The sequence below is a fragment of the Myripristis murdjan genome, chromosome 6 (assembly GCF_902150065.1).
Source record: "Myripristis murdjan chromosome 6, fMyrMur1.1, whole genome shotgun sequence".
Taxonomy (NCBI): domain Eukaryota; kingdom Metazoa; phylum Chordata; class Actinopteri; order Holocentriformes; family Holocentridae; genus Myripristis; species Myripristis murdjan.
Window position 1 is genome coordinate 21,730,516 of NC_043985.1, and position 18,161 is coordinate 21,748,676.

The 18,161-nt window shown below is 41.7% G+C and overlaps 1 protein-coding gene across 1 annotated transcript; it reads left to right on the forward strand.

The window, feature by feature from the left end:
- Positions 1-2,622: 2,622 nt before the first annotated feature.
- sema3e (sema domain, immunoglobulin domain (Ig), short basic domain, secreted, (semaphorin) 3E) lies at positions 2,623-13,571 on the forward strand. Its single transcript, XM_030054493.1, has 17 exons — positions 2,623-2,718; positions 3,469-3,528; positions 3,774-3,893; positions 6,689-6,782; positions 7,076-7,192; positions 7,981-8,123; positions 8,224-8,338; positions 8,853-8,922; positions 9,008-9,152; positions 9,483-9,708; positions 10,129-10,220; positions 10,680-10,721; positions 10,949-11,115; positions 11,544-11,611; positions 12,101-12,234; positions 13,045-13,282; positions 13,340-13,571. The coding sequence occupies exons 1-17, from the start codon at positions 2,623-2,625 to the stop codon at positions 13,552-13,554; spliced, it is 2,142 nt and encodes a 713-aa protein (XP_029910353.1). The 3' UTR covers positions 13,555-13,571.
- Positions 13,572-18,161: the final 4,590 nt, after the last annotated feature.

The window sequence follows — 18,161 nt, forward strand, 5'->3', positions numbered from 1 at the left end:
GGAGATCGAGTGTCTCTAAAAACATACAGATGCTAAAGAAAACAAATCACAGAATTATAGAACCCCAGAATTTGGAGCAGCTCTGGCATTATTTGAGGTAGCTCAGAGGGAGTTTTGCCTGAGGACAGAATCACTGGGGTGGTACTGGCTAAGTCTTGGGGTCTGAAGTATGAATGGTCTGATTTGGGTATGAGAGCAAAACGAATGAGGAGAATCCTGCAGGCTTGTTGTACTGTTGTAGACTTTATATCAGACTCAGGATCCTGGCTGAATTGGTGAAGTTTCAGGAGGTCTGCTAACACACACCAGATCCCCTTGTCTTCTTTTACAAGGACAGCCAGCCATGTGGTCCTGGGCCCAGAAGTCTTTTTAGGCTGGTCTGATCCACAGGAAGTGCACCACTCTGGGGTTTCAGTACTTAGTTTGAGTCCTTCAACCTCAGCCATGCGCTCCAGTAGCTCACAGGGAGCTGACAGGTATAGAGGACCAACCTGTCAGGTTCAATCAGACAGAGAAAACTCTGTGACCGTGTGTGTGTGCTTGCATGCGTATATGCACTGACATAATGGGTCTGTATCTGTCTGGCTCTTTGTGCAACCAAGCATGTTTGTGTTGAATTTGGTATTCGGTACATTTTTAATGGAAAAAAAAAAAATACAGTCCCACATGGAAATGTAATCTATGCACATACTGTATATGGGTTTTCCATATATCTTTTGCTATATTAAATAATGATTCCTGTACATTTTTATATATGGACACATACAGTATGTCTGACATGTATCACAAATGGGCTACATGCATCAGTTTGTTGAGTCACCAACCACCACTGTCATGTATATCTATGTATCCATATATTTCATTTATGAACATATTTAGGTTTACACATGTGTATGGGCTACATATACACGTGTCATGTCAAGTCAAGTCAAGTCATGTTTATTTCTATAGCACATTTACAACAGCTTGGCTGAACCAAAGTGCTTCACAGTAAAGAACAAAGGGTAAAAACAGCAAAAACAAACAAAGACAATGACAAAGACAATGTGGGGTATAAATGTTTATTTATAACTATGTATGTAACAACAAAAATGTGACAACATTCCTGTGGCGTAGGAATGTGTTTCTTCATGTATTAGATTTCTTTCTTTTTTTTCTTGATAAATTGGCATCTTATTCTCTTTGGGTTTATATCATGCATATCTGTCACAGTCCATTGCTTACTCTTTAAAGCAGGGAGTCAAATCTCTTTAAGCTGATTGACAGGGAGTGACAGCTGATTTCAAATCAGTTTATACTGGCCTTAACTCATGCAGGCACAATTTTCAGTGGGAAAGCTGAGCCATGATCTCTGCCTCAGGGCAAGGTTAACTAATGCCTGATAAAAGCAGAATGGTTCCGTTTCCTGTCTGATGAAAGCACTTCCTCCTAGTAACAGAGACTGTAGGCCAGACTGTGTAGATCAAATGCCCCTCCCACTAATCACAACATCTTTCCCATCATTCATATCCCACTTCTGCCAGTCCTCCTTTGAGGAATTTCTAGAGTCAGGAGTGTCTTCATGCTTGAGCTGTGTCAAGGGTTGGAGGTAGGCTTTATTAGTGCCTGGGAGGCATGCTTTGTTCTGTGCAATTAGTTCAGCATGCATTATTGCCTTCTGGCAAAACTTTGACAAATCAAAATGATTTCATCCTGTTTCTTTTATTTTAGTTCCTCTCTTTATGTACCTTTGCCCCGCTGTGAAGCACGGACGCACATGTCACCATTTCTGTTTTTCTGTTGGTCTGGAATGGCACATCTCAAAATCTATTGGGTTGATTGCCATGACAATCGGACACTGGTTACAACATTCATGTTGCCTAAAGGATGAAACATGTCAATTTTAGTAAACCTATGAACTTTCCGCTATTGCCACCAGCAGACCAAGTAGTTAGCACTGCACAAGGAATCTGTTTGCTATATCAAATCCATGTCTTTCTCTGAGAGTCCCCATCTTCTTGTTTATACCATGTGAATGTTCAGTAATGATGAAAAACAATAAATGCAATTTATGAGCCAATAACACATAGCAGCTCCATTGAACCCAGTTAGAGTAGGCATAAATGGCTCCAGGAGGCAGAGATGAGAAGGAGAGATAACCTTGTTGTCGCTCTCTGTCATCCTCTGGGGAGGCTATGGATCAGAAACACATGTTGCTTTGTGCCCTTGGCTATGGTAGCACTGGGGACTCAGGAGCAGGTTACTGGAGCAGCTGGAAATCCCTCGAGCACGGGGCAGCAGATCAAATTTGATTTTGTCAGTATAGTCGGGCCACCCAATCTCAGCCATGAGCCCATGTTTGAAAAGCAAATGTCTATCTATCTATCTATCTGTCTATCTATCTATCTATCTATCTATCTATCTATCTATCTATCTATCTATCTATCTATCTATCTATCTATCTATCTCTTAGCTCATTAAAATATAAAAAAGTAACTGTCATCCAGACTTCTTGTGGTCTTTTGTCTTAATATATCTGTGTAAATGTGTTTAAACACACTCTGTGATATGTGTGCAGAGCTATGGCAGCTGAACAGGACCTGGGTGTTCCAGGGGCACGGGGCCTTACTCCAGCCCCAGACCATGCTGCTGGATGAGGGCCACGAGAGACTCTATGTGGGGGCCAAGAACACCCTGTACTCCCTGAGCCTGGACCGGGTTAACACGCACCACAGAGAGGTAGGCCTGTTTTCCTCTCCATTCGCCTGTCAGGGTGTGAGGCATATTGAACTCTCACACCCATGGGGCAGTAGGTTAGCCAAACAGTGAGTGTGTGCATGCGTGTGTGTGTGTGTGTATGTTTGTGTATGTGTGTAAACATATGGACCATATGACTGTGTGTTTACCGTGTAAATTACAAAGCGGTGTACTGAATAATTCAATTAGAAATCAAAACAGTGGCAGAATACCCCTGCACAGTATGTGTACAGAGCATAATATTATCATCACAATGAGCCAGTGGAGATAATGATTGGCTACTCAAATATTCACTTGTTTTACCATTGTAGGGATATTTTAACAAAAAACTAAATGACCAACTCAACAATTTTTCAGTGATTAAATGTTAAATAGCTTTGGACGTCTGTGCTAAAACCCGGCTACACTGGCTTTAAAAGCAAAAATTTAGCATTTGTCTATGCCTAGACTGCACCGTCTGACTAGTTTAAAAAAAAAAATATATATATATATATATATAAAACATTACCTTGTTCATGTGAATTTCTCCTGTGTACATGCTTAATACTGACAGCTGTTCATGAATTACTTAAATAAGTAATATTATTCATTAGTCAGCTAAAACTAGGCTGTAGATAGCCAAAAAGAAGCCAGGTTATATGACAGCTAAAACATGGCTGCAACATTGAAATGATGTCTAGTGCTCAGTGGGGAGGTAACATAAATTTGACTGCAAAAATATTCTCTCTACAGATTCATTGGGCCACTACTGAGTCACAGGTAGAGGAGTGTTTGATGAAGGGAAGGGAGAAGGTAAGGGACGCTCAGTAAAATATTACTGCGCATATTGTATATTCTATATCCTGTCACCACTAAAACGTATCTATCGATTAGCATATGTCGTTGTGCTCGTTAACCTTTACTCAACCTATTGATGTATTGATGTTATGGATGATGCAGTAAACCTGCCCTTTCCACATTATACTATTAATTTTCTCTGCTTGCCTCAGTCTTTTCGCATCCCATCTTCAATGTCATCCTTCTCTCTCCTCTTATAGCCAGAGTGTGCGAACTACATCAAGGTATTGCAGCAGTACAATCAAACACACTTGCTGGCGTGTGGGACAGGAGCCTTTAACCCTGTTTGTGGCCTGGTCAGGGTGGGACACACAGGGCAGGTGAGTCCCGACAGACTGACTTGTTAAAGGTGTAGAGAGCTGAGTGCAGGTGACAAGAATCTGCAAGGCCCTTTGAATGTTCTGGCAAAGTCTTTGGTGATAAGTGGTCACTGCCGGAGATCATTTCACAATTAAACACTCAAACAGTACAGTGAGTGCTGTGATGTGCTTTCCTTTGGCTTTTCTGTCGATGACGACTGAGTTTCTGGAAGTGCCAATCTTTTCTTTGCTGATCATGCTAACTACCGAGCTCTTCTTTAGTTTATTCCAAACAACCTGCTTTTGCTGCTGGCTGAAATGAATAATGCATCCACTTCCTGTGTGCCAGAGGATTTTCCCTTGCAAAGATGTAGTTGTAAAACACATATTTATTTGTATGAGAATGCTGATTCTTATTTTACGCTGTCAGCCAAGTTTCACATATTGCTACTGCGCGGTTCTCTGTGCAGATAGTTCCACTTAGCCAGACCTTTGTCAACACTTTGTTTTCGTAGTGCTTCAGCCAAGACTTTATCATTGCTTTAACTCTTACTACAGCTAAAACCCTTGAGCTCTTAAATACTTTGCACATCCTACTGTAAATTAGCTTATCCTCTGAGAGACATGGATTGATGTGTATCTCAGAGGAGGGGATGTGGAAGACACTGAGATAGAGAGAGAGAGTTAGTTGGGTTTGTGTTTTCTTAAGAGGGAGAGGGAGAATGTTTGTTTGGCATGGGGCTTGTTTATATCATTCACTGTCTGAACATTAAAACAGCACACTGCACAGGAAAAACCAACACCACCGAGGCCCCAGTAGACCTCTGAATGAATACAAAACAAGACCAGGGGCTTCTTTAAGCAGGAGGGACTTTGAAAACAGAGAAGAATAATGTTCTGGCTCTTTACTGTGGGGTCAATTTCATGTGTGTGCGCTTGCCTTTGTGTATGAGTGCGTGTTTATATAATGTATGCACACCATACAAGCTTGGTTGGATGCATGCATCCGTGTGCGCATGTGTAAAAATGCATGAGTGAAAAGCATAGATGTTGACACTGAGCAGCCCGTTGGGTGTGTGTAGGCTATCTGTAGTGTATCTAGAGAGAGCGGAGAGGGGAGAAAGGTTTCCTCCCCGCATTCCAACACTCTGGCCCACTAGGTCAGGCCAATCACACCTTCCAAACTCAAGCCACACTCACTCACTTCTCATATCAATGGAATGTTTATAGCTGCAACTGTATCCTCAACAAAACTTACTTAGCTATTGCTGGCTGTGTTATGTGTATGTAGTCTAATCTCTCTGCAACCAGTGCCTCCCATAAATTTCATATGTGGTGTATGAGATTACATATAGCCTTGAATTACTATTAAGCCTGACTTGAGTAATAGGCTATGTACTAGTGCACCACAGCACACCACAGGCCCACAAGTTTTATTATGCCACAGTCAGCGCCAGTTTCGCATTTTCACTGGCTGAGAGGCATTCTGTTGAGCACCGATATCTGTTGGCACTCAGACCAAATTTTTGCGTATGTAACATTCTGCCTTGTTAACCGTCCATCAATAGCTGTGAGTCAGCTGATACAAAGCAGCAGCTGACCTATTGAACTGGGACAGCTGATACATAGTGACAGTAATGGATCATCAAAAGAACAGCAGCAGGAGTAAATTACAATGCTTTTGTAACAGGCTTTGCAAAAAACACCTTTGATTTAGTGCGAGACAATTAACATGACACTGACCAAGCGCCGCTTAAAAGCAGTGAAAAAGAACAACATGTTGAAGTCATCGATAATGGTCTCTGTGCTCTTGAAAGGGAGAAGACCTAGGTGAACACCATAAAGCAAACTTCCTTGGCAGTGCTGTCTGAAAACGCATAACACATGGAAAGTAAAATCAATGTACCTGGCTTGTCATGAGCCTTTATTTGATGCAGCTTAGCAACATCACTGGCAGCAGACTGAGCTATTTTGCTTTATGAAAACATTTTCTCAGCAGGTAATCCTAAAAAATAATGCATTAATAACTAAACCACAGCACACCAGAACCAGCTATTTAAATATAAAAAAGTCCCACTTTTGTATTCACTGATTCAGTCTATAGAGATCCTGTCTGTGTGTATACATACTCAAATATAAGGCTCATATAGACTCTATATGAACCTTGTATTTCTGAGTATGTAGAATAACACCGATTCAGCCTATTTTACAAATCTTGTTAGGTTTTGATATATCACAAGCGCATGATGGATGAGTTTAAAAGAGCAACTGACTTCTGTTACAGTTGTCCACAGGGCTGCGGGCAAGGCACAGTAGGGCTCCATGGCTACTCATAAATCAATACAAGACATCCCCTCTGATCTGCCAGTGACAGTCATAAACACTGTGGTGGCCCAGAACGTATGAGCTGTGAGTCTATAGGGAGTTCAGGTGTGTGTGTGTGTGTGTGTGTGTGCCACCTACTGTGCAGAGAAGCCAGACCTGATGAGTGGGAGCAGTGAACTCTGTATGATATAAGAGCAGAGCATAGCTGGCTGTACATACTCAGACAACAGTCCTTCATTTGGTCATCCATCACTCCTTGTCTCATCTATCTTCCCTCCTCCTTCTCATTCATCACTTTCCGGTCCTGTCCCGCTCCCGCAGCCACCTCTGTCTCTCTGACGCCCCACTACCACTCACCACCACCATCCACACATCATTTCTCATGGGTTTTTGTCTGAAAGTTGTTAGCCTTTACATTGACGGCATGTGTGTGTGTGATGCATGTATGCCACCTTCATGTTATCTGTATTCTAACTGTGTGGTGTCTTCAGGACAGGCTGTTTAGTCTGGACAAGGAGAGCATTGAGAGCGGGAGAGGACGCTGCCCGTACGACCCCAACAGCCCCTGTACCTCCACACTGTCCAGTAAGACACTGCTTAATGTAGCACTCATCAATTCACCATCAGCTCAGCTATTGATTTTTTAAAACAGCTGTTATGAGTTTGCATTGCTATGTTTTCATCTCAGCTGAATGACAGCAGACAAGGCAATCTAATACTGAAAAGTGGTTTGGACAATACTGCCATCTTGTGGATCATTTTTAATGTCAGTGTTTGTAATGGGGTGTATGTGGGGTTGCAGCGCAGTAGCATGTTGTTGTTATTTATGGCTTTTATTCATATGCTTGTGTGTGTGTGTGTGTGTGTGTGTGTGTTAGGGGGAGAGCTGTATATTGGCCTGTATACAGACTACTGGGAGAATGATGGAGCTTTGTGTCGCCTGAACAACCAGACCTACACACGCACCGAGCGAGATGACAGACAGCAGCTCAGTGGTTGGTGTAAAAAATGATTTTCTCCTTAATGACATCCTGTGATAGATAAATAGATCTCATTACAAATTGCAAACATTTATTCAGAATGATATTAAGATAAATTAGAGGCAGAGATTGCAATAGTTGATATAAAAAAAAAGAAAAAGAAAAAACACAGAAATACAGAGAATACTTTGTGGAATGTTATTTGACCGTGTATGGCCAGGAAAATATCCTCTCTGCCCCATCTGATCTGGTCTCTAAATGTCTTTGTTTTCCATGCTGACAAATCAAATCTTAAAAAAAAAAAAAAAAAAAACAGAAACAGTATACACATTTTATATGCTCTTTTAATATTAATTTTAAATTATGTTAGCCAATAGGTATTTACTGTAAGCTGTTAAGGGGTTTTAATGTCTAGTGAATAATTAAATATTGTTCTAAAGTATAATTGCTTTCAAGTATAATTTAGTAGATCTTACATATTTTCTCAGACTTTTCTAATTTTCTAATGAAATAGACAATAATAGTAAGCATTTAAAATAAATAAGTACATGATGAACATAAGGTTTGCACCAGCCTCTCATCAGATCTTTTGCAGTCATCCTGAGGCATAGTTCAATATCAAAGTGTTTCCAAGGCAAAATTGGCATCTCCTGGTGATATTTACAGTGCTTATTATAGCACGACAATGCAGAACACTAATTTTAACTCATTAGCACAGATGGCATGCCTGGCATGTCACAGCTATCTGTTCAGTTATGAAACATTCATTACAGGCATTTTGTTTCTCACTCTTCTCTCCTCAGAACCAAAGTTTATTGGGTCGGCTGTTATCCCTGATAACGATGACAGGGATGATGATAAGGTTTACTTCTTCTTCACGGAGCGAGAGATGGATGCTCAAGGGGTGAACAAGGCTGTTTTCACACGTGTGGGGCGAGTCTGTGCGGTGAGAATGCAAATATAGTCGCTTTTCTCAGCATACAACAGCAACAAACTATATTGTGTCAAAGCCCAGTCACAAGCCATATCTCTCTGTGGTCTCTCAGAATGACCAAGGAGGACAGAGGATGCTAGTAAATAGATGGAGCTCCTTCCTGAAAACTCGTCTCATCTGCTCTGTGGCTGGGCCCAATGGCATCGATACACACTTTGATGAGCTTGGTAGGAATATATCTTTTCATTCTTGTCTTGAGGTTGATTGTCACAATTTGTGTTTTTTTTTTTTTATGGATGGCAGCATGGCAGGCATCTACATCTAGCTCCTTCCCCACCTGCTAAGTCACTATGTAATAACAGGATTTTATTTGGTCCTTGTTGAGTTGCAAATATCTGACTTACCTTCATATCAAAAGAGGAAATACCACCAACACTTATAGTACTTATAGTACAAATGTTGTAGGAAAAACAAAACAAAACAAAACAAAACAAAACAAAACAAAACAAAACAAAACAAAACAAAACAAAACAAAACAAAACAGAGGAAAAAAACACAATCGCATTTGTTGCATTATTTATTAAGATACTGTACCTACAGCTGCCAAGCATATATCTACTGCTAAGCCTGTGTTTACTTTTTTACTTACAATACAGAAATATTCCATCATACTCATAATCCTTGGAAATGTGTTTTTATTAAGAAAAAAAAACATTCTGAAATACATTTTGTGTGTTTCAGAGGATGTGTTTGTGCTCAAGAATAAGGACAAGAAGAATCCAGAAATATTTGGCCTCTTCAGCACAACAAGGTCAGTGGAAAACAACACCTGCTAACCTCTATTAATAACACAGTTGGCTATGCGATCAAATCACCAATGAAACTTCTCTTGGCAGCGCTGTGTTTAAGGGCTACGCTGTGTGTGTCTATCACATGGATGACATCAGAGCAGCCTTCAATGGTCCATTTGCCTACCGGGAGAGACCTGAGCATCACTGGACTCCCTACGAAGACAGGGTCCCCTATCCTCGGCCTGGATCTGTGAGTCTCACAAGCCTGAGTAAAGTAATATTTACAGACTTTCAATCCTCAGTACACCAACATTACATATTCAAAGCACTCTCCATGTGTCTGTGTCCATGGCAGATGCCCTTTGAGGGAGAGTGTTGAGGCTATGTAGGACAGCTTCGGTGAATGTCAATACTCTTGTAGCTACCTCAGTGGGTCACACGAGGACAGTCTGAGACAGACCAAAACATGCCACCTTTTTTTTCTACACTGCATACTGCACCAATTCAATACACAGCTGCTCTCTCACCCTAATCCCTCCTCCTCCCCTACTCTCCCTCATCCTCTCCACCTCCTCTACAGTGTGCCAGCAAGGTGAATGGCGGTGGCTTCTCCAGCTCGAAGGAGTTTCCTGATGAGGTTTTGCGGTTTGTGCGCTCCCATCCTGTGATGTATCGCCCGGTGCGTCCCCTGCACCGCAGACCTGTCCTGCTGCAGACAGAGCCAGGCAGAAGAAAGCTCACTCAGATTGCTGTGGACAGGGTCCAGGCGCAGGATGGGCACTATCATGTCCTATACATCGGCACTGGTACAGTGTACACACAGAATGAGAAGAATGAATATCAATTGCTCGTAATCCAGCACATAATGCTACACTTTAATATTTTAGCCTTATTGAAGTAACACACTTGTTCTCTCCATTTATCTTGATGGTATACACAAGAATCACATAAAAAATGGATATACTGGGGACAGATGTATGTTTTTTGTCACATGTTTAAAGTAAATGCAGTACTTTGCTCTCCAGTGTGCATGATCAGAATAGCAGATTCCTTCACTGAAATAAAATATGAGTCTACTGTGATGCTGAACCGATAGAATTTTGTGAATTTTAGTGCTTCTTTCCATTTCAATGTTAAATAAACTACATGCGTTACCATTAGCCTTCATTTTTTGTGTAGGCAAGGATGTAGCATCCATGCTTAGCGTCTCATTTTTTCATTCCTAGATGACTCACTGGTGTTGAAAGTGATCACCATCTACAACAAAGACACAGATACTGTGGAGGAGGTGCTGTTGGAAGAGCTGCAAGTATTCAAGGTAAGTGTTCTATTTTAAGATCCAATTTGGGAAAGATTGGAGCGATACAGGCCTTCTAATCAGAGGTTACACATTTCACTGAATTACACTGCAAGCTATAGCCCATTACTGTTGCACTGTTGAGCCATCCCTGAGAGGAAATGTTTTGAAAAATCCCAGTTATCAGAGTGCTCTAATTATGAAACATCAAATTATTCTCTGAGACCTTATGGTTGATTGAGTAATCTCCAGATTTTAGTTTGTCTCAGCTCAAAAAACTGAGTAAGAGAGAGAGTGGGTGAGTGGGTGCTGCCATATTTATAAAGGGTGGATCCAGAAAAGAAGCATGATTTGAGGTCTCTATGACAACCTCTTTTAATTTAATGCCAGCTCCCTTCTGGTATTTCATTCTTGCATAATTTGTTGGGCTATTGATTCGACTTTATCATTAAAAAACATCAAAATGTTTCTACTTTGCAGGTGCCAGCGCCAATAACAGAGATCATAATATCAGCTAAAAGGGTAAGGCGACTGCTGGTGATTAGCTGCAATTCTGTTGTTTAGCCACAAGATGATAACATTGCAACACTCTGCATTACTTTGTATTGATATAATTCAAATATACCATAACCTGCATTTCTAATCATGTTTATGTTTGATGGGGAAAAGCAGGAACAGATTCAAGTAGATAAAACCGATAAACATAGATGAAATGTAAAATTTAATGGTCCATGTTTTTGGGTCCACAGCAACAGCTGTATGTGGGGTCGGAGGTGGGTGTGGCTCAGGTCAGACTGCATCAGTGTGACCTGTACGGCTCTGAATGTGCTGATTGCTGTCTGGCCAGAGACCCCTACTGTGCCTGGGATGGCCTCACTTGCTCCAGATACTACCCTGCTGGAGTCTACACCAAGAGGTAACACCGCAGACACACATACACACACACATACATTGCCACCACCATGGCCACAGTGTGAGAGCTGCTAGATGTGCTCTCCCCGCAGAGGTGTGACCTATCAGTCGCTGGCACTTTTACCAGAGCATTTCTGTTCTATCACAGCATCATACTCTGAATGTCACCACGCTCTCCTGCCTGTTTACCAATTATCGGAGGCACTGAGAGGCATGAAAGCCAGGTGTTATGTAATGTCTATCAGTATTCACATGATCAGCTCTCTCTCTCTCTCTCTCTCTCTCTCTCTCTCTCTCTCTCTCTTTCGCTCTCTATCTGTCTATCTATCTATGTTCCCTGCTTTCTCTCATTCTCCTTTCACCCATTTTTCACCTTTCATCACATCTACAAAATTATTCCCACTTTATTTCCTTTGCCTCCCTTCTCAGCAGACGATTCAGGCGGCAGGATGTTCGCCATGGCAACGCCGTCCAGCTGTGCAATGGGCTGCAAATTGATGGTTAGTGTATGTGATTTCTGTTTGTGTGTGTGTGTGTGTGTGTGTGTGTGTGTGTGTACACATGTGGTGTATGCAAGCATGTGTCTTAATTTGGTATATCAATATTTTTCAGGCAAACATTTGTGTGAAAAAGAGGTTGAGCAGTTGTTATTCAAATCCATCTGTTCCTCCAATAAGGTGATGCTGAATTAAATGAGTTGGTGATTTTCTAGCTCAGCATAGCTTCTCAGTATGTTGCACGTTTAGAGGAGCAGTGGACTGAGTATGAGAAAATGTGGCCTCCTGATGTGCCAGGGCAATTGGCTGAGGTGAGAGGGCTCTGTGAGCATCTACTGTGGCAGGCGACTGGGGTGAAAGCTCAATCTACTGGATGTGCATCGTTTAATGAAAGGTCACCAGAGTTCATTGTCATCTCAAGTTTTGCACCACCATCTTTGTGATGTGTGTGTCTATGTCCGTCTTTATGTGTGTGCGTGTGTGTATGTCCAGATGAGCAGTGGCACAGGGCTGAGGAGAGGCTGGTATATGGAGTGGAGAACAACAGTACTTTGCTGGAGTGTACCCCCCGATCACTGCAGGCAAAGGTTCTCTGGTTCCTCCAGAGAGGAGGAGACAAACAAGAGGTGAGTCCAGTGCAACCATAAGTGTAAAACACACAGAAGTAGCTTGGCTGTGTTTTTGTGTGGCCTGGACGGGGTTCAAGGAAAACAAATTCAGCCTTCCAACACATCAGCTGGATTTAAACCTTGGATTATGGAATTAAATTGCATTTCTTTAGCCATTCTGAGGCTAACCAGCCAAATATGATTCTATTGACGTCACTGGCAGATATCCTCAGTACAGCTACACTGGCACATATAATAGGAATAAATATTAAATAATATAAAACAATAATGTTAGCTGTCATGTTTCAACATCAATGCCTAAAAATAAATCAGAATGGGCGTCTTTGTAGATTCACTGATTTGCAGTAATGTAAAAACAAACAAACAAAAAAAAAGGAGAAATCTAGCACATAGGAGAGCTCACTTCTTTCTCCCATTGTAGTTGCAGCTGTTCTACAAGCTGCTCAAACAACAAAACAGCACTAGAAATGTAGTGTCTGATGTGTTTTATGGTTTCCTATAATGAGGCACCACCAACCCTTCATCTATTCTCCATTAGTGAAACATCCTATCACACTTAAATACATAAACCTCTGCAAACAAATAAATATCATAAATAAATATAATAATATCTTATACAATGAATGAACGTGAATGTATTGGGTGAATTATTGACGTACCCACCACATTTTATCCTTCAGTAGTTATGTAGGATTATTCATAACACTTGGAGTAAATGCAGCAGCAAAGCACCAGTCATTTTAATTGACCTCTTGAAATGGCTCCATCATTTGCTATTAAGAGTCCTCTATTTCCCCCCCAATTTAGGTTCAAAGTGATGAGCGAGTTATCATGACCTCCCATGGGCTGCTGTTCTTGCGTGTGAGAAGCTCTGATGCTGGTGTGTACGTGTGCCAGACAGTAGAGCATGGCTACGTGCACACGCTGCTGCGCATCACTCTACACGTGCTCAGAGGGGAGAGGGTGGAGTCAGTGATACACAAGGGGGAGAGAGCCGAAGACGGGGATGGAGAGAAAGCTGCAGCTCCCTGTCGCTCCTCCATGGGCCTCCCTCCGGGCCCCAGCGTGAGTCCTAGGGCTTTAGGACCACCCTCTGTCCCAGGCCCTCACTCCAGGCTGTGGTACAAGGAGTTTCTCCAGCTGATTGGCTACGGGGATGCCCAGAGAGTAGAGGAGTACTGTGAGAGAGTGTGGTGCTCTGATAAAAAACGCAAAAAGACAAAGAGGAGGTATGTTCCTGCAGGGGGTGAGAAGAGAGGGAAAGGAAGGGGAGAGGAGAACTCCCACAGAGCTCCCAGGCACACCCTGGACACCTGAGGAGAACAGAGACTAACTGCGTGTGCGCACACACACACACACACACACACACACACACACACATGCATACAAACACACATACAATCATACACACACACATACATAAACACACAAACACACATAGCCTAAAGGTCAGACTTGCTCAGTGTTTGCACCGCATAAAAAGTTTTCACATATCTTTCAACAAAAACAGTAACACAAAAACAAAAACAGACAGCTGTCTACCCAGCTACTGTAGCTACATTTATCTTTCTTGATAGTTTGATCAGGCTGCTGGGATCCCATGGCTATAAAAAAAATTATTTCCTTTTTTTTTTAAATAAGCTATGGTATGCCTCTCTGTGTGGATTCAGGTGTAAATCTAACATATGGTGCAGACCCTGGGTAGACACTGTAAAATCAGGTATATTAGTGTCTCCGAGTGTCTGTTAGAGCAGAGCTAAGGCCCCTGGAGGAGTTGAGCGACTGACTGAGTGATGTCGCCTCTGATCTGAAGAGACAGAACGCATATTAGTTCCTCCGGACTGACGCAGCCTAACCCGACCACCAACACAAACGCACATAGAGACTACCTAACCAAACCTCTGCTCCTCCACTGATTCAACGGTGTAATATGACAAAAGCTTAATATCTTACTGTATGTGTTATATGAAAAAAAAAAAAAAAAAAACATCAACAACTATGTTAAAGGTAAAGACCTTTGTTCTCTTTTTGGTATTATAGTAACTTATTTTTTTGGTTTTTACTTTGAGTTCTGTAGTTGTTTAGATGTCATAAAGTAAACTGGAAATAGAGTGTTGTATTGTTTTTGTACGGTGAAAAATGCTTTAAGCTTTATGATACTGCTACTTGGATAATGTGGTCATTTATGGCTACATACAATACCACTAGTATGGATATTTGGAGGCATGTATTATTAATAATGATTAAGCCCTCATTGGAAATAATGACTATTTAAGCACTTGGTAAGCCCGTTATAGTAAAAGTGTTAATATCAGTAGATATTTTATGCCTTGTGTCTGCATTCAATTCATCTACAATTGTGATCAAATGTACCAACAGTATTGTGTGTATTGTATATTGTATTTATCTGAAATTTAGGGTGGCCTGTGTGTAGACATCCGGTAACTTTAAATGTGCATTTAGAGAGTCATCTGTGTCTGATGATCATTTGATATTTTGCTTCTGTTTTTATCTGTCTCTGTCTCTCTCTTGCTCCCTCTTCATCTTCCCTTCCTGTTGTTTGTGTGTAATGATATTGCAGATGAGATTCATAATTACCATCACAGACACCAGTCGGGAACACCATATTTGTCTTCAAAACAAAAGGATGACGATGTCAGGGTGACCATCCAAGCATGTCATTGGCCTGACTGTGGTGTCAGCTTCATGAATAGTCAATTAATCCTGAGAAGATAGACAGCGTCGAACGATCTGGTGCACAAGTGAAATCTGTTGTAGAGATTGTGTTAATAATAGAATCTGGAAGATTTGGACTATTTTCCATGTCTATTCCATGTTGTGCCTTATTTATCTAATTATTTGTCACTTTGTTTTAATTCTGTTGTGTTTACTGCAGTCATAATATGATTGGCTGAGGATACTGAGCAGCTTGGACTGAACTGAAACCCGATATCTCCACTCATAATTCTCCCTGAATACTCTCCAGCTAAGAGTTTTGAATAAGATTGAAAATGTTGTGTCTCCTATACCGTTTATAAATACCTACCATTAAAAAGATGGACCATCTTTCCCTGGTGTCACCTGTGTGATCAATAATGGTGAGGCTGGAGTCTGCGTGACTGTGCAAGCACATGCACACACATACGCACAGGCACATGCACATGCACACACTCAGACAGACGCACACACCTACTCACACAGACAAACTGGCAGAGACAGAGAGGCAGAAAAATAGAGGTAGCCAATAGAGAGAGCCTTATGCAGCAGCTATTTAGACAAAAACATAAAACTTAAGTGTTTGAAAGATGTTTACATCATAATTCTGTTATACACAATTATGGTCTCGTCAGTGTGGCAAATAAAAAAAAAAGTCCTGTCCAGGACCTTCTCCATCACTATGCCTCAATAATCTGTTAGTCAATCATACTGTCTAATAAACATCTTCATAAAATGCCAAAAACATAATCTTTTGATACATGAAACATGCTAAGTGCTTGTGAATTGCAAACTTGTGTATCTGATAAGATTATACAATCATGTTTATCTGGAACGAGGAAAAGACAGAACATATACAGATAGATAAGTAGATAAAACTGATAAAAACAGAAGAAATTTACATTTTTCTTGTTACCAACAAGCCATGATGTTGCTTCCACAGCAACAGCTATATGAGGCGTTGGAGGTGGGTGTGGCCCAGGTCAGACTGCATCAATGTGACCTATGTGAATGTGCTGATTGCTGTCTGGCTAGAGACCAGACCTGCTCGCGCGCGCACACACACACACACACACAATTACCACCACAAACAGTGTGGGAGCTTCTAGATGTGTCTGTCTTTTTTCCCTGCAGAGGTGTGACCTATCAGTCGCTGGCACTTTTACCTGAGCATTTCTGTTCTATCACAGCATCATACTCTGAATGTCACCATGCTCTCCTGCCTGTTTACCAATTATCAGAGGTGGCATGACAGCCAGGTGTTAGCAATGTCTATCAGTCTTCACAAAATGCCATAAAAATTATCCGAAAAATGTGGCTTTACCTTGTGATGTAATACATGGAACACGCCATGCGCTTGTAAATTACAAACTCACGTGCAGCTGACGAGATTTTTTTTGAACACTTATTATGGGCTGCACACTGGCAAGGTATCCTCACTCATTCATATTCTGTGTAGAGCTCCCTGAGTCAGTGGGGTGCTGAAGGCATTTGAGAATGGGATTCATACTGGACATATGGCTACACACACACACACACACACACACACACACACACGGGTACCATAGCAACAGGCTCTGAACTGGTTCAGCTCCCACCTTATCACAGCTCCCTCTTCTCTCTCTGTCAGTTTTACCACTGTCATTCTGGCCCCTAGGCCCCTGTAGCCAATGGTCCCTGTAGCCGCTCATACATTACACTCTAATATATGAGACTGGTACTACTAGTTCGGCTCAAAAGTGCCCTTTTCTTCTGGGACTGGAGCTTTAGAACATTGGCATTGCTCACCGAACGGAGTTTCTGACCCCACAGATACATGCTGTCTGAGCAGGCAGCCTTGGGAACAGCTGCTCTACAAGATGCATAAATATAGAGCTTGAATCTGGAGCATTAACTGTTATGCATGAGATCCGAAATTTCAAGCTTCAACAAGCCAATTTTGTTCATTGAAATGCACTTAATCCATTCAATAATCTACCAGGAGATCAAAAGGTCAAAGGCCACTTATAATAAATCGTCTGCCGCGTGTGCCTCTGCCACAGGTTGACGATGACAGCGCTTGATCTTGCTCCGTCTGCATCCTCTCCCTCTCTGTTCCCTGCACAGCGCTGTTTCAATTAGGAGTCAATGCACCAGAACGCTTCATTACAAGTGAGAATGTCAGAGGGAAGGAGAGGTTATCAGCCTCTGGAAGATGAACATCGGAGGAGGAGCGTTAAATGAACCTCAACAACATGTAAAGCAGTCCACGTGCTGCATGCATGTGTCTGTGTGTATGTATGTGTTTATTTTGGGAAGTGAGCCAGGATGGCCTATCTGAAAATGAGATCTCCCTTTCTGTACTGTACAAGCAGGCCAGTTGTAATTTGGCGTGGTAAAGGATTGTAAGATGGAACAAATCTGACCTTTTAGAAGTGTGTTTACTGTACGTGTGTGTGTGTGTGTGGTTGTGTATGTTTGAGTTGCCTTCATGGGTGTGTGTCTGTGTGTGACTAGGGATGAAAGCCTAATAGATGGACAGATCTCTCTCTCTCTCTCTCTCTCTCTCTCTCTCTCTCTCTCTCTCTCTCCCTCACTCTATCTCTCTCTCTGCCCCCCAACTCTCCAGCTCCTCCCACCCCTCTCTACCTCCCCCTCTGTGGTTATGCCTTATCAGTGACATGCAAGACTCACCTTACACACACACACACACACACACACACACACACATACAAAACATAAGCACACCCCACGGCAAAACATCTCCCGCTTTCATTTCCATCACTTCATTAAGTCTTCTTTTTCTCATCTTAACTGTCAGCCACAGATTAAAGCCTTCGAGAAATAAATGGTTCTCACTGTTAAATTAGGTCCTAACGCAGTGCAATGCTGTGGTGCACCACGCTCTTTTTGTTATTTCCCTAACAATTCACCTTGTTGGATTCTCTCTTATCTGCACCTATTTTTGTTGGATTTGTTTATATGTGCTCACTGCCAGAGCAGAGGACAGAGTGGCTGTTTTTTTTTATTTATTTATTATTTTTTTTTATCTCCTGATGTTGTCGGCACATAGATGTGACAAGTGAAGGTTATATACGACACTCAAATACTACACTCTCCACATCAATAAATGATCTGATAAGCAAAGGGGAAATACTATCAGTCGAGACACAGGCAGTTGCTTGTCTTTCATATCAGGTTAGAACAAATGGGACTCCAGTTTTTGAAGA

Excerpts from the sequence above, each read along its gene's own strand:
- sema3e (XM_030054493.1), top strand. The coding sequence starts at position 2,623 with ATGCTGCTGGATGAGGGCCACGAGAGACTCTATGTGGGGGCCAAGAAC. Across the intron at positions 8,339-8,852 it reads TACACACTTTGATGAGCTTG|AGGATGTGTTTGTGCTCAAG; the intron begins GTAGGAATATAT and ends TGTGTGTTTCAG. Across the intron at positions 8,923-9,007 it reads GGCCTCTTCAGCACAACAAG|CGCTGTGTTTAAGGGCTACG; the intron begins GTCAGTGGAAAA and ends TTCTCTTGGCAG.